This window comes from Aspergillus heteromorphus (genome assembly GCF_003184545.1).
Source record: "Aspergillus heteromorphus CBS 117.55 chromosome Unknown BO70scaffold_27, whole genome shotgun sequence".
NCBI lineage: Eukaryota > Fungi > Ascomycota > Eurotiomycetes > Eurotiales > Aspergillaceae > Aspergillus > Aspergillus heteromorphus.
The window spans coordinates 215,239-240,812 of record NW_020290432.1 but is presented as its reverse complement, the minus strand read 5'-3'; the positions used below and the strand labels follow the sequence as shown (position 1 = coordinate 240,812).

Here is a 25,574-nt window from a genome sequence, read left to right as displayed (position 1 = left end):
CGGTAGACTTGATAAGTAAAGAAATCGAGAATGTCGATACAGGAGAGCACTCGATTGAGGTGGATGGGAACAGAGGAGGTCAGGAGAGGCAACACAACAATGTGCGATCGATCACCATACGCAGATTACTATCTCATGACAAGACACCGAAGAAGAATCCAATTGATTCAGTACAGACCATCAGAGCTCTCTTTGATCCTCATAACAACCCAGTACTACCCGTCACCTACGACCAGAATGCGCGCCACCACCTACATCGGACCGATAATCGAGTATGTGTGTGACGGAGCATCCGGCGTCAGGCACGAGTAGATATGGATATGATCGGACAGGATAACCTGCAGTGTGAGTTCATCATCTGGGTCATGGATGGAGCCAAGAGGTGTAAGAGAAACTATAAACTGTATGCAACAAAAAAAACTACGTAGCCTCGCCGGTGACATCTTGGGTGGCCTCTCTGCTCCTCGCCTTAAGGCGGTTCAGAGCCTGCTGGACGAGCGATTTGTGCAATTCGGGTATGACCTCGCCTTCATCGACGTGGTCCGGAGCTTGAGGCTCTGGTTCAGCAGTCGGTACGTCTTCCGCTTGGCCTTGAGCGGCACCCTTGAGAGTACCGCCGGATATACGCCGGAATTCTATACGCATGGGCTCGCGGCCAATGCCCGGCCAGATGTCTGACGGTAGATAGTCCCCTTGCTCGACTCGGAAGGTCTCGCGCGCGTTGACATCTTCTTCATACAGCTGGTCCAGTTTGTGTTTAGTGTCGCGGAGTACCTTCTCCACGCGCTGTCGGACGTGCCGGCGACGGGCCACCTCCAGAATTAGGCCGTCGTAGGCCTCCAAGAACCCGTCGTACAGTGAGTTGAGATCGGACAGATCCGCTAACCCGGCGTTGATACGGTCATGTTCTTCGTTCCATACGCGGGTGAAGTTGTGTGCCTGGGCAATGTAACTTGGTAAGCGCGCCGTGGCAAGAGATGAAAGGTGTTTGAATACACCAGTTGTGGCATTGTGGACAGATAGAAGCATGTCCCGCTGGGAGAGGACGTTCTCCAGGACTGACTCCATCTCGCCAATACGATCCTGGATCTCCATGACCACATCTTCTGCTTCTGCTGCATCCTTGATCAGCACATTGACCATTTCCTGGTAGTCCGATTCGCTCAGAGGGTCTAGCGGAGCATTCAGATTGGCATTGATGCCTTCTTCGATGTTGGGTACGCCACGACCACTGACCGCTACCGCAGCCGGCATGTCACCCGTAATGGATTGTGCCGCGGCACCACCGCCCTCAGTGTGCTTAACAGCCGTGACACACAGGTCAAAGTGGCGGACCAACGACTCCAGCAGATTGGCCATCTCCTGTGCGTGCATCTCCAAGGCATGGAGCATGGATGGCATCGATGACAGGGAAGGCAGGCTGGAGTTAGATGCGGAGGAGGATGAGGAGGTAGAGGTCCGAGAGGAGGCAAGCTTGGTGGCTTCCCGGTAGCTGCCTAAGGCTTGCTTGATGGACTGGAGCTCGTCGTCGAAGGCATAATTGGAGGAGTCCAGCTCCGCCTGTGCGCCATTGGTGCGATCAATCGAGCTTTTCAAAGCGGTATGAAGTTCCTCGACCCCGCGCTCATCGACAAAATCGTGTAAGCTCCGGGGCTCTTCCCCGTCCGGACGGAAGGAAGCATGTACAATGGTCTCGCGCAGCAAGTCCAGTGTTTTCCGGAGACGGGCGTCGGCCGTGTCGAGGCCTTTGAGCACACCCGCGAACTCCGAGCGACCTCGGAGGGAGACCTCCTCCACCTCCGATCTGACATTATAGAGGAGCCGTAGCTGATTATTGAGTCCTCGTCGCAAAAAGCCCGTGCGTGCGGACACGACGACGCTTTCCTCCAGCGCGGAGCGGGCGGACGTGACGATCTCATTGGCACGCCACACGTGATTGATGGATGACAAAGACCGTTTCGCAGCTACCAGGTGGGATATGAGGGCCTCCAGCTGAGGCAGCGAGCTTCCTGGGTCTCCGGCCGGCTCGCCCGCCGAGGCTTCACTGGAGACCGACGAGGATCCAGACTCTGACATCTTCGACAAGGTTTGTTCGAGGTCGCGGATCGCAAATTATGGGAGACAGGGGAAGTTGGCGTGATTGTTGGATGGAATGGCTCGTGGTGGTGGGAAGGAGCCCAATGGGATGGGGAGGGCCGATAGGAAATCCACGGGCGAGGAGAAGGAATAGTGGTGATGTCGTGAGAAGTCACGAGAATAGTGCGGAATCACCTCATAAGATAGGCGTAATTGTCCAACCGGGGAAGCCTTGGTGTGTGTTTCGGTGTTCCATCAATTCCGCAGGTCCAGGTCGGATCGACGCGGGCATGCTAAAAAGGGATCTGGCGGTGTGTTGGTTCAGTGGACTGGTCAGCACGGGCTGGCCATGTACTTCGTGAAGGTGCACGTCCAAGACGTCTGACCGCCTGCAGAGAGGCCGGAAATATGCAGAGGCAGCAGGGAGGGAGAGGATTGTCGAGCCGGCCTGAGTGGGTGAGGTGATACCCAACGGGGAGTGAATCGGGGCGTCGAGGGAGTGGGGGCGTGTCAGCCCGCGTTTGAGGGTCGCAAGGAGATGACGGACAGGTATGTACCTGTACCTGACTACCTGGAAGGACGGACGGAAGAACGACGGAAGAACAATGATTCGAGACTGGACCAAGAAGGGAGGCAGCTGGAAGAAGGATGGAAGAGAGGAACGAGCTAGACAGGGAAGATCGTGTTAGTGTCAACGGAGGTTCGCGGTCGCCTTCGGACCCCGGACTGGCTGGCCGACGGGGGGGGGGAGCAGGCTGGATTGAGCCTTCGCTAGCCGGCAATCCTCGAGTGCTAGTCTCGAGTACCTGAGTCTGGCTGAGGGTGGCAGTCTGGAGAGGAGGAGTCAAGCTGGGGGATCCGCAACCGGACTAGGCGATGGCGACAGATGGCATCAACAGCACCCACCCGTTCTCTGCCCCGGAAAACGAGGGAAAAGAGTGGGAAGGAGTGGGTTTCGCGGCGATGTCGTGCTGAGCAAAAGCCCGCCGCCGATGGCGCCATCACCGCACGTGATTGGCGGTCGCCTCGGCCGTTGGCGTGATCGCTTTGTTGCTTGTCTTCGATTCTATCGTCGACTTTATTTAATCTAATTTAATTTCCTGCTGCTGCTACCTTATCTGCTCCTTTACCTTTGGTCAAATAATATATCTCCTCATCCTTCTCCTCGCCTGGTTTGACTGTTTGGCTGGTCCAGCATCAAGTCCTGTCGATCTGCCCGCAGTAAACTGACTCCGACTCCGCCTTCCCCCCCCGTCTCCTCTCTATTCTATCATCCTGCCGCCTCTCCTCCTCCCCTCAAAGGTCCTCGCCAGTTACTTGACTTGGACTTTCGCTACCTTGTCTCCTCTCCACTCAATAAATCCAGAGATATCAGGGCATTCATCGGAAGCGATCTATCACACATCCTCGCCCGTTGCGCGACCAGCCTCTGTTCCATAACCGAGCTGTGCGCTACCGTTCCAGCAGCGCGACTGCTGTTGTGTGGAAATTTGACAGCGCGATGCAAGCCACCAAAGTTCACAACGAGATGACCCTCCCCGCGCAGTCCTCATTCACCTCGATCTTTGGAGGCCACTCGGAGCGCGTGGAGGAGATTGACGATACACACCCGGACCATGACCACCACCATGAACTCCACAGCCGCAGCAGCGTTACCGCAGCCTCGGGCAGTCTCAGCGTCGCCCCCTTCCTCGCCAAACACGTCCCCGAACAATACGCGCCCCTGGGCTCGCAGAACAAAGCCCCCGCCGATTTGATCCGCGCCAACTCCAGATATTGCTATCGCCATCGCCCAGACCGTAAGTGTCGACGGCAGGCGGACGAACCCACAATGGACAAGTTGCAGCGGGTAGGTCGAGATTCCTGCGAGAGCCGCGCAAGCCTTGAGCTAACGGGTCACGACCAGGAATTGGAAACGCTCCCACAGAGCGACCAGCAGGGTATTGCGCATGTCTGGTCCCTCTTCTCCGCCGCCCCCGCGAAGCACCGAAAACTCATCCTTCAGGGCATCATGGCCCAGTGCTGCTTTCCCCAGCTCTCCTTCATCTCCGCCACCGTGCGAGAACTCATTCGGATCGACTTCGTCGCCGCCCTCCCGCCGGAGATCGCCTTCAAAATCCTCTGCTACCTGGATACCACCTCCCTGTGCAAGGCTGCGCAGGTGTCGAGACAATGGAGGGCGCTCGCGGATGATGATGTCGTCTGGCACCGGATGTGCGAGCAACATATTCACCGCAAGTGCAAGAAGTGTGGCTGGGGTCTACCTCTGCTCGACCGGAAACGGCTCCGGGAATCGAAACGCGAGATCGAGCTACGTGCCACCACTTGGGACAATGGCGCACCTGCGAACTCGCCTGATGCACCTTCGGAGGGCGACTCCCCAGCGGCGGACACCAACTCTAGTAAACGAAAGGCTGACGCGATCGACGATGAGACCGCCATTGTCAAGCGCCAATGCTCGGAGCTCACGTTTCGCCCGTCGGGGAACGAGGATTACTTCAAGACCCGATACCGGCCCTGGAAAGAAGTGTACAAGGATCGGTTCAAGGTTGGCACGAACTGGAAATACGGTCGCTGCTCGATCAAGACCTTCAAGGGTCACTCAAATGGCGTCATGTGCTTGCAATTTGAAGATAACATCCTCGCCACCGGGTCCTACGACGCCACGATCAAGATCTGGGACACCGAAACGGGACAGGAGCTGCGCACCCTGGTGGGACACGAATCTGGCATTCGCTGCCTGCAGTTCGACGATACCAAGTTGATCAGCGGCAGTATGGACCGCAGCTTGAAGGTGTGGAATTGGCGCACGGGCGAGTGCATCTCCACATATACCGGCCACCGTGGTGGAGTGATCGGCTTGCATTTCGATGCCAACATCCTTGCGTCCGCCTCGGTGGACAAGACTGTGAAGATCTGGAACTTTGAAGATAAATCCACCTGCCTCCTGCGCGGACACACCGACTGGGTCAATGCGGTCCGAGTGGACACGAGCTCTCGCACGGTCTTTTCGGCCTCGGATGACTGCACCGTCCGTCTGTGGGATTTGGACTCAAAGACCTGCATCCGCACCTTCCATGGCCATGTGGGACAGGTCCAACAGGTGATCCCGCTGCCTCGGGAGTTTGAGTTCGAAGATCACGACGTGGAGTGTGAGAACGACAATGACAATCTTAGCACCGTCTCTGGCGACACTGAGCCGAGGTCTCTCCAAGCCACCCTGGGTCTTGAGTCGAACGCAGAGATCTCCCAAATGTCGCCGTTCGGGCCCTCATTTGAGGCCGGCCGTCCCACACCCCCACGTTACATCGTTACCAGCGCGTTGGACTCGACGATCCGACTGTGGGAGACCAGTACTGGCCGCTGCTTGCGGACCTTCTTTGGCCACCTGGAGGGTGTCTGGGCTCTCGCGGCTGATACTCTCCGGATCGTGTCCGGGGCCGAAGATCGCATGATCAAGATCTGGGACCCAAGAACGGGCAAGTGCGAGCGCACCTTCACGGGCCACTCTGGACCGGTGACTTGCATCGGGCTCGGCGATAGTCGGTTTGCTACTGGGAGCGAGGACTGCGAGGTGCGCATGTACAGCTTCCAGAGCTAGGCAGTTTTCTCTATTTCTTTCGCCAAAGGTTATGGCGCGGGCCTACTTAATGTCTTTCTATCTGATGATGAATACCCTTTGACGAGCGATTTCATTTTGCGTTGGAAGGGTCAGGGATCGGCAGGTGTTCGGGTAGCAGGGCTGGCGTTATGTTTGGATGTGTACTTTGACAGATACTTAATTGCTATGACCTCGTCTTTACTTTAGAACATCTTACTTTTACGAGTGCTGTAGTGGGCAATGGGCCATTAAGCAGTCGCATCACGTCAGGTTGCTGTCTTTCCTGGAGAAACCGCGGTTGAGCCGTGGCCAGGAACAGAACCTAATTATAGATGTCCCTGGGTTTCTGGGGCTGATGTTCTGGACGATGGCAGAGTCCCAATACTTCGTTTTATTCTGTGTAGCTACAAGGATATGATAGCCCTAGAAGAGTAGCATGGAGTCGATCTACTCACGGGTGCTACTTGGTAACAAAAGTAGGAACGCTCTTGGGGAGAAGTATAGGGCTGAGAAGTCAGGTACAAGCCCCCCAAGTATACAACCTCAACTCCATCACCTGCACGCATTCAGCATCCTCAACATCCTCACCATGCCATCATCCTATTCCCCCCCCCCCCCGTCAATTCCCATCCAACCAGCCCGTCCTCTTAAAAGTATGTATATTAATAGTATATTACCGGCCGTTTCCATAGTCAGTGACGACAGAGATAGAGCATTCTCCGCTCATAATTGTCTGGAAACTTCGATGATAAATGTCCTTCTGACTCGGTGTCGAAGGCTTGCAGAGGCTATAAGACCCCCCCCCCCCCCCCCCCCGCCCTGCTCTCTGGTCCTTTCCGGTTTTCTATTCTGTATCTTCCCATCTTCTCGCCCTTGCCCTGCCCTGCTATAGCTTCACTTTGCCATCTCTAGTCTTGTTTCTTCTCTCTTTATCTTCTATCTCATCTTCTTCTCCTCTTCACCATGCCTTCCTCTTCTCTTACCACTGCCCCCTCCTCTACCTCTACCTCCTCCTCCTCTTCTTCTTCATCATCCTCTTCGTCCTCTCCCATTCCTCCCCCTCCTCCTCTCCTTCCTAATCCTCGATATACTCTTCCCCCTACTCCTCCATACACTCCTCCCCCTTCTCCTTCATACACTCCCCTTTCCACTGCCCCCTCCGCATCTTCCTTCACTCCTCACTTCCTTCCTCTTACTCCTCTTCCATTCTCTGCCCTATCTTCTCCTCCATCCACGCCTCCGTCCTCACCTCCCTACTATCCCCTCTCCTCCTCTCCCTCCTCTTCCTCCTGTTCTTCCTTTTCTCCTCCCTGCTCTCCTCTCTCCTCCTCTCCTGCACTGCCCCCTCTCCTCCCCCCGTCTCCTCTCCCTCCTCCTCACCCTCCTTTTCTCCCTCCTCCTCTCCCTCCTCCTCTCCCTCCCCCTCTCCCTCCTTATCTCCTTCCTCGCCTCCCCTCCTCCGATTCCTGTATAAGAGTTGAAGAGGCAGTGGGCAGGGATTGGGTGGGCATCGACGTGAGTATGGGCAGAATACAGTACTAGTTGGGATGATGGCTAACCACGAATCTAGCTTCAGCAAATCGACAAACCCGCCAATCGACAAACACGCCAGTCGTTGGCAGTGGGAAAAACTCAACATGCATCAAATGCATTATAAACCCCTTTGGTGTAAGTCATCGGATAAGGGATGGTCCAGAACATAGCTGACCTCGAGAATAGCCTTCAACAATATACAGCCTTCAACTTCGGCTGCGGTAGGGTGGTAGGGACGGGCCTGGGAAACGCAAAACACATTTAATCAAATTATCAATGTGAGTGCTTTGATCATGGCTAGCACGAAACAGTACTGATTTTGTGTGTAGCTTCGACAACAAGAAACACCAAAAACATCAAAAACATCAAAAACATCAAAAACATCAAAAACATCAAAAACATCAAAAACATCAAAAACATCAAAAACATCAAAAACATCAAAAACATCAAAAACATCAAAAAAACAGCCTTCACCATCGGCTGCGGTAGGGTGGCAGGGACGGGCCTGGGCAATGCAAAACGCATTATCAAATTGCCGGTGTAAGTGTTATAACAAGTAGCTCAGAACATGACTGATTTGGATATAGCTTCGACAACAACAACAGCAGCAGCAACAGCAACAAAACAGCCTTCAACATCGGCTGCGGTAGGATGGTAGGGGCGGACTTGGGAAATGCATCAAATACATCATCAACATCTCAGTGTAAGTTTTCTACTGCTGATCGATGGAACATGACTGATCTTGGAAGCCGTCAAACAGCAACAACAACAGCAACAACAACAATACAACACGGCCTTCAAACTCAAGCCGCGGCAGGGTGGCAGGGACGGGCCTGAGAAAGCACTAAACAGTGCAATATCAACTTCTCAAGGTAGGTATTCTCATCATTGACGGCTACTTAGGATATGGCTAATTTTGGGAGCCTTCGAAAAACAACAACAACAACAACAACAACAACAACAACAACAACAAATCACGGCCTTCAAGATCAAGCCGCGGCAGGGTGGTAGGGATGGGCCTGGGAAAGCACTAAACAGTGCAAAATCAACATCTCAGGTAGGTGTTCTGATAACGATTGCTTAGAATATAGCTAACTTTAGAAGCCTTCAAATCAACAAAACAACAACAAAACGGCATTCATAACCAAGCCGTGGTAGGGTGGTAGGGACGGGCCTGGGAAATGCAACGCATACATTATCGACATCCCAGGTAGGTGTTCTGATAACGACTGGTTAGGGCCTGGCTGATCTTTGCAAGACTTCACAACAACAAAAACAACAAAAAACAGCCCTCACAATCAAGCCGCGGTAGAGCGACAGGGTGGGTCTGGGATCAACAATCATTATTCCAAGTGTAAGACATCTGACAGTTGCCATTAGACAATAGCTGATCTTGATATAGCCTTCATCAAGAACAAAACAGCCTCCAACTCAGGCTGCGGTAGGGTGGCAGGGACGGGCTTGGGAAAGCACTAAACAGTGCAAAACCACATTGTCAATGTAAGTGATCCCATAAATACTTACTGTTGGGCAATGATTGATCCTTGATGTAGCTTCATCTTCCTCTTATCAACCCCCCCCCCGATATCCTCCTCCTCCCCTTCCTCCTCCTCCATCTTATCCAACTTCTTTATCTCCTACCCCTCCACCTATCCCTCCACCTACTCCTCCTGCTTTTCCTCCTCCACCATGTCCGCCTTCTCCACCCCCGCCTTCTAATCTCCTCCTACCCCTTCTCCTCCTTCTATTACTCCTCCTACCACTTCTTCTACATCCCTTTTTCTCTTTCTCTTCCTCTTTCATCTTCTCCGCCTCCCCCTCCTCCCCCTTCTCTGCCTCCTCATTTTCTTCCTTCATCTTCTCCGCTTCCTCTACCTCCTAATCCTCCTCCTACTCCCCCTCCTACTCCTTCTCTTACTCCTCCTCTTCTATCTCTCCTCTCCTTTCCTTCCCCCTCTCCTCTCGCCTCTTTTCTCTTTCTCAACAACAAAGAATCCCGGATGCAGACTGCGGTAGGGGTAGACTTTAGACACGCACTACAATAGTGCAAAATCGGCATTCTCGGAGTAAGTGACTTGATGGAGATAATTTGACAATGACTAAACTTATATAGCTTTCGACTATAACACAAAACGGCCTTCAAAACCAAGCCGCGGTAGGGTGGTAGGGATGGGCCTGGGAAGCACGAAGCAGTGCAAAGTCAACGTCTTCAAAGTAAGTTGCCTGAGAACCACTGACTATTGGACAATGATTGATCTTCAATTTAGTATCAACAACAAACAGCCTTCAACTCAGGCTAATAAGAACTACGCATAGTGCAAAATTAATACTCGGTGTAAGTAATTCAACGAAAGCAGTTCGACGATGACTGACCTTTGATTAGCCTTCAACAACAACAGCCTTTAAACATGGCTGCGGTAGGGTGGCAGGGATGGGCCTGGGAAGCACTACGAAAAGTGCAAAACCAATATTATCAAGTAAGTGGTCCGATAACTACCACGTATTGCGCAATGATTGACCTTGGATATAGCTTCAACAACGAAACAGCCTCCGATCTAGGCTGCGGTAGGGCGGTAGGGATGGGCCTGGGACATGCCTGTGCGTGGTTAGTATGGTCATATGTCTCAACAAGTTGTTTGTAACTGACCTTGAATGTAAAAAAAAACAGCCTCAAAACTCGGACTGCGACAGCGATGGGACTGTATCTGAGAGATACATCAAGCATAAATGCATGGTTAGTCTAATGAAGCCTCTCTGCATGATAGTTACATATGACTGACCTTGATAGATATTGACATTTATGGCTCACTACAACTGCAACGAAGATTATTATACTATTACGACAAGCTGCGATGTCTCACGACAGAACGTCGAGGTTACGGAAAGCTGCGGTTTGAAACATATACCACATAGATAGTTTATCAGTGTCTGTTGAGACAAATGAACTGGTTGTATCTTGAAGATCTACCAGGTGTCTGATTATCAACTCATGTACGGCGTCCACGATGACTGGGATACTAATATATTCTGTATATGCTTGTAGAAAACAAGTGTGTTCAGTTGTCCAAGTCAATCTACCTATTCTTCTATCCGTAGTTGCAGGCTTATAATTCCAGTAATGCTCTGCTAATAATGAAGTCATCGGTACACTGTGCACCAGCTGCGCCTCGTAAATGACATCCTCCCTGCATCATCCGGAAAAAGATCTACCCTATAAATCTCTTCCTTTCTTCCCCCCTCCAAGAAATTCTCTCCCCCATTCCACCTCACTCCTCAGCAGCCTCTGTTCAGCATACACAACTTTCATCCCCAACCACCACCACTAACCACAAGTACAAGCATGGCAGACAAACCCAGCACGTCAGCCGGGGCTCACACCCCCACCAACTCCAACGACAGAACCTGGAAAATCGACATCGGAGTAGTAAAACCCAGCGAGCCATGTCCTCCTCCTCCTTCCTACCAGGGTATGGAGAGGCAACCTACTCCCTCTCCGCAGACCGCATCTAAACCCAGTGAGCTTCGCACTCCCCCTTCCCCTCCACAGCACCAGCACCAGCACCAGCACAAAACCCTAACCGATATAACAACACAGCCGCCCAAAACACCTCCAAAGAAGGCAAATCCGCCCGCGACCTCGATATCTCCGGGTTCATCTTAGCGCTGGTCCTACTTGGGATCTTCAATCTTGTTGGCTTCATAGCTCTGGGAAACCGTGAGCTTGCCCCCCCCCCCTTCCCCATGTGTCTTGTTCTATTGATACTATAACAAACTATAACAAGAGACATACCATGCTAATTCCACCGGATAACCCAGAACTCAACCACCTCGGCATCAGCAAAGAGGGCTGCGTACACGGAACCAATCTCCCTTCTGGAGCGATGCATGCCAGGTCAGGGTCCCTGGTCGGGCGTGATGCGTCCCCCGATCCGACTCCGATTCTCATCGTCCCTGACACCAACGCCAACGCCAACGCCCACCCCGTCCGCCCCAAGGCTATTCTGGAGGTTGCGTCCGCGGACAACAGGACGATTCTCGTTGAGGTGAGTCCTGTTAAGACCCAGATGGCGAGGGCGGTCTCGCTGTCCGAGAAGGGGAAGGTGAAGTCGGGGTCGAATGTTTATTATTATTATTATCATTATCATGATGGGTTGTTTGGGTGGTTGTTTAATTACCTCGGGTTGTAGGGGAGGGGAGGAAGGGGGTCGTGATGTGGTTTGGTGGGGTTGGAGTTGGAATCGGGGTGGGTTTGTTAGGGCTTGCTTGGGATGGGATGGGATGTTGTCTTCGCTGTGGCTACTGGTTGGTTGGGATAGATTTAGATATGGATTGGATTAGCTTAGCTTGGGTTTGGATGGAATTTAAGATAGCTCTTAAGAAAAGTCGAAAATAACTGACTCTCATCGACGATGTAAAGGTATAGCTCCCTCCTCTTATACATGAGTGTACCATCAGGGGATCGTTACAGGGAAGGGGATGTTCTCTATAAGTCTAGTAAGTAAGTTGGTGGTTGATTGAGAATCAGATAAATCACTCAGCAAGACTTCCCAGTCTTTGACTGTGTGGTCACTTCACAATTCTTAGAGGCTTTCGCAAACCTGCTGATACTCTCATCGGATAGCTGGATTGAGATGAAGCGGTCACTCACTGCTTTTGAGTGATGATGATGATGATGCTTGATGGTCTTCCTAGTTATCCAAGGGGGTGATGATTCATGCTGAGCGACTGAGATATACTTACTTATTTTATACTCACTCCACACTGATCTTGCTGTGCTGTTGTTCATTGCCACCTCACTTGGTATACCTCACCTCACCTCAATTCACTCGGGGACATGTCCAGCCCTCTCTCTGTATAAACCAACTTACGGTACACCAGCACTCTTCAATACACCAACATACCTCCGGCCTCGCCTCTCTCATCCTGATCCTGCCACTACACAATATCTCCCCCATCTCCTGTTAGCACCAACACCAACCCTCCCAGCCAACTAACCTACCACCTACCAAGATAAATGGCCTACACCCTCTCACGCCTCGCCCTGGCCAAACGCCTCTTCCTCAAACCCAAGACCCCAACTGCCCCATCCTCCACCCCTCAACACCAATACTCTCTGCGCAAACGCTCCGCCCAACCCCCCCTCACCTCGTTCCTCGACGAAGACGACACCGACGACTACGACCCCAAGGTCGAGCGGGCGTTGCTACGACGAAAGCGCATCTGCAAACCACCCAAAGGCTCGGTCTCACGGAGTCTGATCGTGAAGTTGCAGATGGCGTCGGAAGACGCGAAGGGCTTTTTGGCCTCGTTTCCTTTGTCGCAGGATGATGACGATCAGAATGAGATGACGACTGGGATGGACTTTGATGGTGATGGTGGGGAGTGGACGATGATGGATGAGCTGGCGAGTGGGTTGCAGGTATCTGTGGGGAAGATTGCGGCGCAGTGTGTTGAGGAGGAGATGCGCGCGTTGGATGGATGCTTGATGTGTCCGGGGGAGGGTTGTGCTGGTGGTGATGGTGATGGTGTTACCGAAGAGCAGAATCAACAACAACAACAACAACAAGCACCTCCCATCCCCATCCCCACGCCCACGTACCCCCTCCTCCGAACAATCACCACCTCCCTCCCCCACCCCATCGACCCCTTCTACCTCCCCCCAGAAGACGGCACCCTCCCCTGCCACTTCTGCAGCAGCCCCAGCTACGGCATCCTAGGCCTGGGGCCGCGCTGCATCGAAATATTGGATTACGGCAACGGCCACTGGCTAGAGATCGGGGGCGCCGAGGCCAACGCCCACGCGCCGAGTCGGATGTGCGTGACCTGCGCATTAGAACGGGTTCACATCGTTGAGTGTAAGCGACATCACATCGTACCGTTGAAGGGGTGGAGGGTCGAGGGATTTGATTTCGAGGCTGCGTATAGGTCTTTGGTTCCTTCTTCTTCTTCCTCCTCCTCCTCCTTCTCCTCCTTCTACCCCCTTCTTCTTCTTCTTCTTCTTCTTCTTCTTCTTTCCCTTCTGCTTCTAGTGGCGCTGGTGGTCTTACTGGCACTGATACCGAAGCAACCGACAAGAAAGAACAACCCAGCCAGCAGCCGAACAACCCATGGTGTTCGCTGTGTCCCAACCCGGCGTTTTTCGGGTGTGCGGCGAGACAGACCGGAAACGTTTATTTGGAACCCGTGGACGGAGAGGTGGGGTGCGGGCTGCTGCTTTGCGAGAGCTGCGAGGTGTGGATGCGCGTGTTGAAGGGGGATTTGAAGGCCGTGGTGGATAGGAATCAGATCGAAGATCCGCTGGATGGGTGTCGGGCTGATGTGGAGTTTTTGATGCCGGGGAATTGGTTGTGGGGGAGGTATATGGGGGGGATTGGAAATGGAGAGGGAAGAGGGGGGAATAGGAGAGGGTTTATGCAGACAGCAGGGCTACTCGGTTCGGGCAATGCGTGCAAATCTCCAATCCTGGCAGTACATGGATCTGCAGTCAGGGGGATCTAGTACATACAGAGCGAGAGCCGTGAATAACATTCAGGTTTCCAGTCCTGCAAATGCAGTCAGTCATGCACTACTACAGTCTTAATACAGAATCAGGTTCAGACAGGTATCGGGATTATCTCATTAATCGAGTCTCAGTTTGCAACCGCGCCGCGCTAATTAATACAACAAAAAATCCCAACTCCTCACAGCTGGCGTAACAAAAGAGAGTGTTCATCAACTTCTACCCAACTCATGACACCGTCATCGGCGACGGCTGCTCGTGGCCCTCGATCTTCTTCCGCCGCGGGATCTGCACGCCGTTCCGCAGCTGCTCCAACTTGATCACCCCGGGCCCCGTGCAGATCCGGCCGGTCTGCATCAGATTGCGCAGTCGCTTGCGTCGCGCCTCGCCGCTGCGCTCCTCGCCGCGCCCAACGCCCTCGTCCACCCACTCCACCCGCAACACCTTGAAGCTCATTCCATCGTGCATGCGCTCCCAGGCCCGGGACTTCAGCCCGAAGATGACGCTGGAATCGTAGCGCTCCAATCGCGGGAGGACGAGGAGCGTGATGTGGAGATCCTTGTCCGTCGGAGGCACGGGCGGGACCTGGGGTCGCTCACCCTCCATGCCCACGTCCTGCGCCGTCTTGGGCGCGTGCTGGTACGCATCCTTGATCTCGAGGTCGAGCAGGTCCACGTCCACATCGTCGCCCCAGGCCCCGCGGATGAACCCCGAGTGGATCGCGGCGGCCACGGGATCCGAGTCATCCGTGTACACGCCCGTCCCCCACAGTGCGCGTCGGGCACAGATCTCCTCGCGGTGGCTGCTGTCGATTCGGAACCGGGGCACGCGGATCGTGAATGTGCAGTTCTCATTCCCTTCAAACCGAGGAAGCGGCAGCGGGGTCGTCGTGTACCCAAACTTGGCACTCTCCAGTGTCGCCTTGTCCGTCGGTGCTCCGATCCGGGGCGCGTACAGCGTTGACCCAAGGTGGTGCCGAGGGAGATGCGCCACACTCGTCAGGAGGGGCTCAATCGTGACCACGGTGCGAGGCTCGCGCATCGGCGTCGCCGACGCATTGGTGGTAGGCGCAGCCGGTCGAGGAACGTGGTGGTGATGGTGATGATGGTGGTGGTGGTGAGGGTGAGGGTGATGGGCCAGAGCCGGCGGGGCTGGAGCGGGCGTCGTTCCTTCCCCGGGAGTGGCCGTTCGATGGAAGAAGTTTACCGCGGACAAGGGGCGGCTCGCACCAAGAGCCGCAGCAGCTTCTTCTTCGGCCCGGGAGCGGTGATGATGGTGGCTATGGAGGTTAGCAACGAGGGCCATGAGCTGGGGGAAAGCAAGTACTTACTGGTGATGGTGGTGGTGGTTGTGTCGATTGCGCCGACCACGAGCAGCTCCAGCGGCCGCAGCTTCACTTTCCGCCCGAGTTTCTTCGTCGCGCGATTTCCTGGGTCGCTTGCCATTGGCAGAAGTAGGTCGAGCAGTCTTCGTTTCGTCAGTGATCTCGCCGTTGCTCGGTCGAGCAACGGCACTGTCGCGTTTGAAGGGGCTGGGAGCCATTGGGGTCGGAGGTCCACTGCCACCCGTCGTAGCGGTAACACCACCCACACCACTTCCAATCCCCGAGAAGACACGACCTAGTTCATTCTTAATGCCGGAGTCGCCCGAAGGTCCGAGGATCTGAGCCTGTGCACCCTGCACTGCCTGGGGCAGCGGAGACGCCCGTCCACCCCGTTTCGGATCCAATCCAACCCCAAGGAGGTTGCGGTGGGCGATGAGTTCATCACTGCCCTTGCGCCGCTGGTCATCCGACGAGGCAGAGTGGATCAGTGAAGGCGGACCGGTCGACGAGGTCGGAGGGAAGACACGGGTTTCCGTTTGAAGCTTGCTGAGGTATGGCGGTTGGTCGTGCGACGGAGGGGGTGGCTGGCCTTGTGGGGGGTGAACCGAGAGCGAGGGCTGTCGCGACCCTCCCAGCTGGGAACCCAGAGACTTGGTGTAGTTCTGGATCGCGCCAAATCCAAACCCGGAGCCCGGCTCAGAAGCAGGGAAGCGCTTCGTGTCGGGCGACGGGGGCTGCGAGCGCGCGAGCTCCCACGCGGACGGACCATGTGGTCGGTGTGTCGCAATCTCCCGGTCGCCATAAGGTGGACCATACCGCGGGGGAGGGTGAGCCGCCGCCTTGGCTTCCGCCTCGTGCGCGATCGCTCGTTCCCGATCGCGGTGTGCTTGTTCCTCCGCGTGTCGATCCGCATACAAGCCTCCGTATCGAGCGTGCTGAGGGTCGTGTCCCATGTACGATGCGGCCCGCTGATGCGCGGCGGCGGCAAAAGAGCCGTCTCCGACCCCCGCCACCGCAGCAGGTCGTGACAGCGGGCTGTAACCGGTAGAGCGCGGCGGCGGTTCCAGGTGCTGTGGCTGGCTGTTTGGACGAGGCACGGGTCCGCTGAAGCTCAACCGACGGGTTTCATTGTACGGGGCCTCTGCGGAGGCGATCTGGGGGGACGGGTGCGTCGAGCCGGGCTTTTCGGGGTACTGCGACGACGACGGTATGCGCGACATTCCACCAAACTTGGCCTGTTCTGCGATGGGGACGCCCCCAGAGGTAGATCGGTAGGGACGGGACGGTTGGCCTTTCGCAAAGGACTTTTCGGGGGTCTGGGATCGCCGGAAGCCCTGATACTCAAGCGGGGAGGGTCGTGCCGGCGCGGTCGGCGGCGACATCGCGCCGGGCGCAGACGGCGGATGGGGGGCACCGAACGGGGCGGAGGACACTGGGAGACGCGAGAAGATGGACGAAGAGCCTACATCCCGGCCTGGTCGGTCAGCGTCCGAGCCAAGCATGGACGATATCGACATGCTGCTCCCTGGACGGTGATGAGCCGGGTTGCTGGGAGGCTCACGCGACAAGAAGGGGGTAGACATGGGAGGGGCATTTCCCGTGGGCCCTCGAGATGGATAGTGTTGTGGGGGGGAAGGAGGAGGCATGCGGCGCGTCCCCAGCGGCGGTGCAGAGGACGGATCTTGAACACCTAGATAGGGGAGACTCGGAGTTAGCGAATATGTCCGATCGACAAGAAGCGAGGCAGGCAGCAGCAAGAACGCGGCGCCATAAGCATGTGAGAACGGTGTGGCCGGGCGTAAGAGAGTTGTGCGAGCCGGACTTCCTGGGACTCACCAGGGAACCCGGGGCTGCCACTGCTGCCCAAGGACCTCCGACGACCCGGGTCATGCGACGGGGGAGGATTCATGTCGCATGCAAAGGGGGGGAGGGGGAGAGGAAACCCAGACAAGCCAGGAGGAAATATAGGGTGGAAAGAGGGATAAAGAACAGAAGGAAGAGGCTCGAAGGCAAGAGGGGGGAAGATGACAGGGAGGCGGGAGGAAGAGGGAGGAGGGTGAGAAGGTAGTGTAGGTGGTGATGATGCAGCTGATGGGCGGCGAGGAAGAAAGAATGGCGCGCGACAGGCAAAGCGAGTTCCGACTGGGGCTGAACCCGTGACTCTGGGCCTGGGCGAGCTGGTCCGGCGCTATTCCCCTTTAGGCAGCGATGCCCTGGCAGCATGCGCTAGGCCTGATCTGGTATAGCGCTCCCGAGGCTTCCTGGGCTGGAAGGCGATCAGGCGCCACAGACGCGGCGGGTGCACCGCCCCTGATTGGCCCACCGAGCCGGCCACAAGGTTTGGGTTCCTTGATGGTCGGAGCTGACGCTGCGCTTGTAGTACGGATAAACAAACGCGGCGCCGGCGCACTCCTCCCTCGCAGATGCCCAGCGACCGGCAGAGACAGGCGATCCCCCTCCCGCAAGGCGGGAGTTCTTCATACAGTCCGTCTCGTCTTACTTGCTTGCCGGGTCAGGATTTCTGGAGAGAGCTTTTGGCGCGACGCGACCACGGCCCGAAACCCCAACCAACCAGGCTCCTGGTCACAGTGCAATCACGCAGAGCTCCGAGCGGCAGGAACGTAGATAGAAATCACAGGGAAACAAGAACAAGATAGGGGCAGCCCCGGAAATTAAGTTAAGGAAACGGGGCGATATCAAAAGAAAAATGCAAGTCGCCTACCTTCGCGATACACCACCCGGCGATCTCGCCGGGCGAGATAGTTGGGATTATAATTTGGGTCATGACGGTTATCAGAGTCCAGATTCCCTCCCGGAGGATTTTGCTCCTTCAGCGAACCATGGTTCGCCGGTGATATGTGATACCCGTTACCATCTGTCCGAAAGCCCGCATAGGCGCTCTCGTGGGCGTACGAGGCGGAGGGAACGGAGGCAGGGGCTGACGAGGGGGTCGGATAGCTGTAGGCTGGCGCGACCCCGGACCTGGGCATCTCGGGCTCGCGGCGAGGGAAGGGATCGTAGAACCCTCGCGGTGAGGCCGGGTGCGGAGGCCCGTAGGCGCGAGCCGGCGGCGCTGGGGGCGCGACACGGGGATCGTGGGCGGCGACGCTCAGCAACGATGGATGTGGGTGGTAGGGCGGATGCGGATGATGTTTCTGAAAATCCATCATCATCGTCAAGCGAGGGGAGAAGCCGGAGTGATTGGGGGGGGGGGGGGGGGGTGTGGCCAGCATACACGGGGGGACGGCTGTGATGGTGGTGGTTGGGTTGAGTTCGGGCGCGGACGGGAGGAGGAAGATCGCGAAATGGCGGTAAAAGTGGCTGCGTTTCAGCAAGAAAAGGGACGCCGGGACGAGGCAGCACCGACTCCTCGGGCGGGCAATTAGGCACGCGAGGTACCGACACGATCGGAGGGGGGAGGGGGAGGGGGGATGGAGCGAAGCCAGCCGGCTGGTTCAGAAAGTTCTGATGGATGGGAGCAGGGAGGATAGGGGAGGAGAGGAGAGTAGGGAGGGAGGGAGGGAGGGATGTGGAGAGGGAGAAAGTGTGGTGGTTGAAAGAGTGGAAAGAGAGTGGAAGAAACGAGTAGAGAAAAACGGTGAGGGAGGGCGCCAGGGAACGAACGACACAAAACTCACTAACTCACTAAGATGAGTTCAGTTCCCAGAGGACAGACACATCGGAACGGACGGGGCCAATCAAGCGGATGGCAGCGCGCAGCTCGTCGGTCGATTCCAGACGAGCCAGACGACCAGCGCAAATCGTAGTGGCCGGATGGGGCCGTCGTGGGAGCGGGGAAAACGGGGTGGGGCTGCGACTTACTACTACTTACTAACTAACTATACACTCGAAGACAGTCTAGCTACTTACTCATTGACGCCCGATCCTTCTTCCCTCCCTCTTACTTCCCCCCTCTACCCAATCCGTCCTCCCTCCCTTAGGCTTACGATCTTCATCCTGCCCGTTGGCATGCCATGCAGCCGGCGACGTGTCATGCGTCCCTCCACTCGCTTCCTGCAATCGATAACATTAACATCACTGTCCCATTATCTCATTGTTTCCCCGCCAGAGTTGCCCACATGCAGGCCCTGGTCAGGATCTCTCCTACTAGGCTGACCCCCGATACCAATCCCTGCCATCTTCGAGGAGCAAAAGTGCAACGCGACACCAACAATAGGATGGGTAGCTGATGATCTGGTGGCCCCTCCGGCCCCGGGCGGTCCTCCGTACCACCTGTCCCCTCGTTGGGCCTGCTGCTCCTGCTGCTGCTGCTGCTGCTGCTGCTGCTGCTGCTGCTGCTGCTGCTGCTCCTCCTACATGATGCCACCTGCAGCATGTACTTTCTACACTAGTACTAAGCATGGAGTACAGGCGCAGCCGTGACTAATGGCAGCCAGAAATGTCGCTTCCCCACCTGCAGTGCGAGAACCTGCCGATCGCCCCGATTCCCGCGCACTCCTGGCTTGCGCTATATTTATCCCTCTCCCGGACGCGACCGGATATAATGCCATGAGCACAAGAAGCTGGCGCCTTTCCCTCATCTTCGAGGTCTAATATATCTACGTACTACCTATGATACAGATCCAGCCTCCGAGATGAGGGCCCAGTCATTGAATCTAGATTTGTCAAACCACCACACATTCCCCGATCACCCCAAGGATGCGGGCGGGTCCCCATTCCATGTCAACACTAAGATACCTACCAAGCAATTCGGGATCCACGGCTTGCCACATTGGCGATGATCGAGCAAGTATGAGCCCGCTCCTTGCGTCCCCCCTTCCCTCGTGAAATCATTATCATTGCCACCGGTTGCCTGAGTGCTGTCCACCCGGAGCCTAGCCTTGCAGGTATGCCGATATATTCTCCGACGTCTTCCTACAGGAGACCATCAAACCACCGTGACCCAGGCTGGTCAACACCAACTATAGTCTACCGCGCAAGAAAGAAGACATCCGTTCGTTACGTGTCTGACTCGATAGCATGGGAGCAGGATATATACGGCACCACTTGGTTGGGTGTCACTTAACATAATATTTACTTTCATTATCATTATATACTTGGTTCATCGACTGTGGGTGGTGCCCCAGGGCCAAGGAATATGTGGTCGCTTGTGACTGGATCTGGCATCCCTCCCAATATTGAAGAACCGTTGCCAGCCCCGACTGGCACATCCGGTCCAGTCCACTTCAATGAGATCGGCCCCATTTTTGGTCAGGATTCGCCAGATGATCCGGCGCATCCCCTCCGAGTAACAGGGGATGCCTTCATATCGAATCGGTAGCCCCAGTTCATGAGCGGCCCGCACCTGGGACTTGACCAGCTCGACTTGCTGTCGAGAAAATCGTCCCCGATGTGGCGACCCAATCGCCTGACCGAAATTGACAGATACGCTGTGCGAAAGTACTTCACCCCTTGGTGGTTGGGTATATTGTGATGCTGGGTCCTGCTCATCCTCCAAGGACCCGTGTACCGCTGTCTCCGGCGACAGTGGTTCATCGAAGAAGATACTATCATAGAGACTGTCCTGACTGATGATCTGGTGGTCATCCAGGCCTAGATCCTTCCCTCCGCTGAGGACAACAGTGACGGGCCCCGGAACGACCTGTGTTCCATTCCGATAAGAGAGGTACCCATGTTCGCTCAGCGATACTAGCTGAGAGACAAGACAAGGCCATACCGTTTGCAGCGGCGACCGGACCTCCAGGAATAATGTAAACTGCTGCATCGGATCCTGTTCAAACAACCCAATCCTGCTCGTCATTTGACTCTGGTCATTACGAGCATCGGCAGCGTTCCTGCCATGGAGTTGTTCTAGGAGAGGCTCCACATAAACACTGCGCAAAGTGGACTCTTCCTTAAGGATCGGTATAGAGCTGCCCACGAGGAGGCTATCCCGCTGTAGCCAGACATCGGCTTTCACGCCGGTGCAGCCAGCCGCAACTGAGTACTGCACCGCATCCACATGTGCGTGGGGGTTGTAGGAGATGCAAGCAGGAGGCTGATCGTTAAACTCCGCAGGCCAATGGACGAAGCCTGCCTGTTCTTTGTATTCGTCGTGGAGAAAGAGGTATGAGACTCCGTATGGCAGGAGTGAGAGGAACTGGATTGCCACCCTGGTGGGAGGGTTAGTATACTTATCCCCACTGGGAGGGAGAGCATATGGGCAAACATACAAGAACATCAAAAAGAGGCAGATCAACGAGAGCACGCGATCGCTCCATCTCCTCCTTACGGCCGCGCAGAATCGCTGGAGAAGCCACAGTAGGCCCGGGCAACACTGGGTGGGATGGGACCGCAGAGGGTGATCCTCGAGCAACACCCAGGAATACTCATCGTACTCGTCCGCCTTCACAGGCGGCTTGGTGGCCGTCAGATCGAGGATCTCGCGCTCGGTTGCAGCAGCCATCTCGCGGTCGGAAGTCGCCAATCAGACGACGTGCATCTAGAGGGGCTGTCGGGAGGGATCGACGGCAGAAGAATCCCCGGGGTGGGGGGCGATGCTGTAGCGGTGAGGATGGGATTCGAGCAGCAGGAACGGGGATGGGCGGTTTTAAAAGGGGTCGGGGTGTGACGGTGGCAGGGCTGGCTGGAAGGCACTATCCATGGTCCTGTGCAACCCTGGGATGGCGGAATAAATAAGGAACAGACGGGCGGAAGTGGTGGTCTGGGCGGATGGTGAGGGTGATGGTGATGGTGATGATGGCTCCAGAGCACGCAATTGCCGGTGGGAATGGTTCAGACGTTAGGGGAGCACCACCCGACGCCATTTGCACATCCATTGAGTCGGTCTGCGCGTCCACGGCAGCGATCCGCGCGGCGATGGGCGCTGCTGCTTCGCTTCTGATGATTCTTTTCCCATCCTTCAACCCCTCTTCGAGATATTGCAGGTGGTGGTGCAGTTCAAGTTCCGCCATCCAGGGGAGTTCCTGGGCCGGGAGTGTGTCGCGCGACTGAAGAACTTCCGAATCCCACCCTACCAGGCCGACTCCATCGGCGCTTGGATCCTATTCGACCCCCGAGCTTTTGAGTCGTGGAAGCTACTGCTGCTAAAGGGCTAAAGCCTCCCTTAACTACGGTAGCCCGAATCTTACTCCAGCCGACGAGCAGGGACATCCAATCATTACCTCCCCACCACCGAGATCAGCATCACCTGTTGGCCCATCGCGGTGATGCAATCGCTGCATGATTCATTCAGGTACTCCTCCGTGCCTGGCCAAGACGCGCAAATTCAATTTGTTCTCATTTCACCTATCGCCGCCCCTCATCGCCCGTGACCGACCCGGAGATTAACTCGACAGTTGGCTCTTGGCGCGGATCCGAGCTCCAAACATGTACAACAGCACTGGGATGGGGATCAGAAGTGCCCCGAGGCAGCCCAGCAAAGTACATGCCCATTCGACCCCGAGCTCGTTAAACTAAAGCCGCCGTCGCTGTTAGCCTCGGATTGATCGCCCGTATTCAAGATTCTTGCCACTAACCATGTAAGTCGCAAATAGCGGGAACCCGCCCCCAGCTACCGACCGCAAGAAGGTGTGTGCCGCAACAGCCGACGCGCTCCTAGATACGCAAACCATCGTCAGCTTTGGGATTCGGACCCTGGGGCCACATTCGGTATAGTGGTTGACACTCACTTTCTTTCGCGCGCCTCCACCAGATAGGCCAATGACGGCAAGAACATAGTCAGCAACCCGAATCCCGTCAGAAGCCCCGACAAGGTCGGAACGATCCAGTGGGTGGTGTGCTTGTACCCCGACCATCCCAGCCAGAATAGCCCAGCTGAGAAGGCTGCAGCTCCGGGGATAGCGATGGGCAGGCGCCATTCGGGCATGATCTGGCCTCCCGTCTGCTCCGCCTTGTGCTCAATCCACGGCTGGGTGGCGGCAATCGCAACGGCACCAAGGAGCTGTCCTACAATGATACCCAGGTAGGGTAAGCCACTGACTCCTAGGCTCATGCCATGGATCCGATGGAAGATGATGGGATAGGCTGTGAGGAACAGGTACAGGAGACCATATACAAAGGCGCCGAACAAGCTCATGCACAACACGATCGGGTCCCACACCAGCATCTTCAGAGGGTGGCTGAGATACTCCCTAGTGACCCCACAGAGATTGAAGCTGGTTTCCTCATGCTCAGCATGGAGCGACCAATCTCCAGTCTCCCGGCGCAGTCGGTTTGCCTTGTGAGCCAGTACCACGGGCGCGTAGGTCTCGTCGAGCACGAGAGCCACTAGGACAGTCAGAGCTGCCCCCAGTATCCCTGGGATGTAAGCTGTCCACCTCCAGCTCAGAGACCGGTTCATGACAATGAAACCGCCAACAAACGGTGCAACCAGCGGGCCAATGAATACCATAAGACAGAACATGACTATCGGGACACCCAACTGTCGCTGGCTAAAGATGTCTCTGAAGAGAGGGCCAGCCAGTGTAAGCGGGCCCGAGCCAAAGAAGCCGGTGAAAAACCGCAAAATGAACAAGGACTGCACATCCTTGGAAACGGCCGTTGCGAACGAGAAGATGGTAAACCCGAACATGGCAATCACCATAGGGGGGTATCTTCCCTTGAACTCCGAAAAAGGCCCAAACGCTAATGGACCGAACGCAAAACCAAACACATAAAGGGAGACTCCCAAGGTGCCAACTTCTTGCGTGATACCATAGACCTTCATCACCTGTGGTATGGCTGGCGAGAAGACGCTGCTCGCGAAAGCAACGACCATCGTGGTGATGCCTAGGGTGGCCGATGTATACACCCTAGGAATCGGAATCTGTCAGCCCTATTTGGTGCGGGATAGAGGAGAAACCTACTTCTTTTTCATGGGCCAATTCAGCGGGCTGAGGGTGTCATCTTGGCCATCGAATTCGACATGTCTTGCGACAGTCTCGGTTTTGGCGGACGACTCACTCGCACGGGGTTTCATGGTATCAATTAAACTGGATGCGAATCTACCACGAGTCTGACTGTCACAAGAATGGTCGGGTGGTCAGCATTGGACGAACCGAGTTATTTTGTACCCCAAAGATACCCATGGTGTGGCATTCATGGGATTCCAAACCAGCCCACGGGGACGTTACACCTGGCTACTTTTCTTGGTCGGGCTGAAAGACTAAGCGCTCATGTCTCGTCGAGATCGCAACCGAACCGGAAAGGCAGGACATCGAAGCCATTGTCAGATCGTCAGGACGCAGCCCGAACGGGGATATTCCCTCGTAGTCTCAGTGTGGATTCCAGATGTCAGTGCTGTATGCTTCAGTGCTTATAGCAGCGTTACAGACCCATTGTGTATAAAATCGTTGGTCAGACGCGTCCTCGGGCCTACTGGATCCAATGGACCACTCTTTATAAAGTGGAGTACGTCTGGCAGGAGCAGGATGTTTTTGAACAGAGCAAGATGTTGGACAGATCTGACATCACAGACCCGCGTCTGGAGGCTTAGTGAGGCGGAAGCTCTCTTCAGGTAAGCTCCCTGGACATGCTTTCTTCACCATGGAGCTGGAAACCTTATCGGGTCGTGGTATGACGATCAAATATGCTGGAGGCTCGACCGCCTCGATCGCCGGAGTAGTTAACCTAATTCCTGTAGCTGACTACCGTACCTGTCACCATCCAAGCATGGTACAATCGTCGGCCCTGCAATATATATGGCTGGATGGCTCGTCCGACGGACATTCTCGGCGCCCCCGACAACCTTAAGTGGACAGCGTGTCACCGGTACTACAAGCGATGGTTGGAATTGAATCTCAACTGCTTTTATTGCTCATTTGCCCTTGAGTGGGCACTTACCAGGGCTTTCGATCATTGGCAAAGGGTCTCCGAGCTATAACCTTGTATGACTGCACAACAGCCTGTCATGGCGCACTTTTTTGCAAGGGAAATCGCCAACTTGAGGCACCTTACAGGGTGCGCACCCTGACAGATCCGTCCCCTCGTGGGCATCATCCCTTCCTGTTCCACGTCCACAGGAGCTCCCCTGCCTCCATTACATGTAAGGGAGAGTGATGCACACTGTCGGTAGTCTCACGCAAAACCCTCAGCGATAAGGCCGCGGCAAACCGAAAACCCGCAATCAACCCGAGGAGGCAGTGATCGCCGCTCTTTTGCTATCTTGCGCCATCGTTCCTTACCAGTTGTGTCTCTCTCCCACCTCATCTCCACCACGCGAAATACCGATCATCCAAGAGTGTCGCATCCAACGAGACAACCAACCCCTTATCGCTTTGATCTGTGGCGCCCATGTTGTTGCTGATGTTGTGATCCGAGCATCCGCCCTAGACCACGTAATTCCTGCAGCTACTCAAGCACTTAGGCACCACCCTGGCTGCATGTCAGGTGCCACCACATGCAACCTGAGCAGGGACCCTGGATCCCCGCTATTTGTATTGTTGTCTAGGCAGTTGGGACTGCAATGTTGTCGCGTCGTTTCACAGCGTTTTCTTCATGTGTCATTGCGAATATACTGAATAGGGCAATGCGGGATGAAGCTGTGGCTTGCAGGTTGAAGTGTGAATGCCAAAAAACAATATTGCTTGACTAAAGGGTGC

The 25,574-nt window shown here is 55.4% G+C and overlaps 9 protein-coding genes across 9 annotated transcripts; 4 read left to right on the top strand and 5 right to left on the bottom strand.

The window, feature by feature from the left end:
- Nucleotides 1–366: 366 nt before the first annotated feature.
- On the bottom strand, nucleotides 367–2,472 carry BO70DRAFT_120970 (autophagy-related protein 17). Its single transcript, XM_025537950.1, has one exon. The coding sequence runs from the start codon at nucleotides 2,074–2,076 to the stop codon at nucleotides 421–423; it is 1,656 nt and encodes a 551-aa protein (XP_025396278.1). The 5' UTR covers nucleotides 2,077–2,472; the 3' UTR covers nucleotides 367–420.
- A 720-nt stretch (nucleotides 2,473–3,192) lies between these two features.
- Nucleotides 3,193–5,879, top strand: BO70DRAFT_365088 (F-box/WD repeat-containing protein). The gene is made up of 2 exons (XM_025543976.1): nucleotides 3,193–3,925; nucleotides 3,983–5,879. Exons 1-2 carry the CDS (start codon nucleotides 3,578–3,580, stop codon nucleotides 5,675–5,677), a joined length of 2,043 nt encoding a protein of 680 aa, XP_025396277.1. The 5' UTR covers nucleotides 3,193–3,577; the 3' UTR covers nucleotides 5,678–5,879.
- A 647-nt stretch (nucleotides 5,880–6,526) lies between these two features.
- On the top strand, nucleotides 6,527–7,432 carry BO70DRAFT_365087 (uncharacterized protein; the record flags this gene model as incomplete). The annotated part of the gene is made up of 1 exon (XM_025543975.1): nucleotides 6,527–7,432. A coding segment is annotated over exon 1 (518 nt), but the record flags the coding sequence as incomplete, so codon positions are not given.
- A 3,045-nt stretch (nucleotides 7,433–10,477) lies between these two features.
- BO70DRAFT_382003 (uncharacterized protein) lies at nucleotides 10,478–11,421 on the top strand (the record flags this gene model as incomplete). Its single annotated transcript, XM_025545509.1, has 4 exons — nucleotides 10,478–10,725; nucleotides 10,806–10,925; nucleotides 11,027–11,253; nucleotides 11,398–11,421. Exons 1-4 carry the CDS (start codon nucleotides 10,551–10,553, stop codon nucleotides 11,419–11,421), a joined length of 546 nt encoding a protein of 181 aa, XP_025396275.1. The 5' UTR covers nucleotides 10,478–10,550.
- Nucleotides 11,422–12,224: 803 nt separating this feature from the next.
- Nucleotides 12,225–13,832, top strand: BO70DRAFT_389544 (putative C6 finger domain protein; the record flags this gene model as incomplete). The annotated part of the gene is made up of 4 exons (XM_025546086.1): nucleotides 12,225–12,585; nucleotides 12,778–13,142; nucleotides 13,307–13,566; nucleotides 13,796–13,832. The coding sequence occupies 4 exons, from the start codon at nucleotides 12,225–12,227 to the stop codon at nucleotides 13,830–13,832; spliced, it is 1,023 nt and encodes a 340-aa protein (XP_025396274.1).
- On the bottom strand, nucleotides 13,809–16,998 carry BO70DRAFT_365083 (uncharacterized protein). Its single transcript, XM_025543974.1, has 2 exons — nucleotides 15,040–16,998; nucleotides 13,809–14,988 (listed from the first exon to the last, which is right to left on the bottom strand). Exons 1-2 carry the CDS (start codon nucleotides 16,614–16,616, stop codon nucleotides 13,938–13,940), a joined length of 2,628 nt encoding a protein of 875 aa, XP_025396273.1. The 5' UTR covers nucleotides 16,617–16,998; the 3' UTR covers nucleotides 13,809–13,937.
- Nucleotides 16,999–17,650: 652 nt separating this feature from the next.
- On the bottom strand, nucleotides 17,651–18,231 carry BO70DRAFT_365082 (uncharacterized protein). Its single transcript, XM_025543973.1, has one exon. The coding sequence runs from the start codon at nucleotides 18,198–18,200 to the stop codon at nucleotides 17,730–17,732; it is 471 nt and encodes a 156-aa protein (XP_025396272.1). The 5' UTR covers nucleotides 18,201–18,231; the 3' UTR covers nucleotides 17,651–17,729.
- Nucleotides 18,232–20,089: 1,858 nt separating this feature from the next.
- BO70DRAFT_321036 (uncharacterized protein) lies at nucleotides 20,090–21,836 on the bottom strand. Its single transcript, XM_025540501.1, has 2 exons — nucleotides 21,207–21,836; nucleotides 20,090–21,146 (listed from the first exon to the last, which is right to left on the bottom strand). Exons 1-2 carry the CDS (start codon nucleotides 21,437–21,439, stop codon nucleotides 20,096–20,098), a joined length of 1,284 nt encoding a protein of 427 aa, XP_025396271.1. The 5' UTR covers nucleotides 21,440–21,836; the 3' UTR covers nucleotides 20,090–20,095.
- Nucleotides 21,837–22,319: 483 nt separating this feature from the next.
- BO70DRAFT_298457 (MFS transporter) lies at nucleotides 22,320–23,953 on the bottom strand (the record flags this gene model as incomplete). The annotated part of the gene is made up of 4 exons (XM_025539605.1): nucleotides 22,320–22,448; nucleotides 22,512–22,590; nucleotides 22,665–23,786; nucleotides 23,841–23,953. The coding sequence occupies 4 exons, from the start codon at nucleotides 23,951–23,953 to the stop codon at nucleotides 22,320–22,322; spliced, it is 1,443 nt and encodes a 480-aa protein (XP_025396270.1).
- Between the last annotated feature and the right edge of the window lie 1,621 nt (nucleotides 23,954–25,574).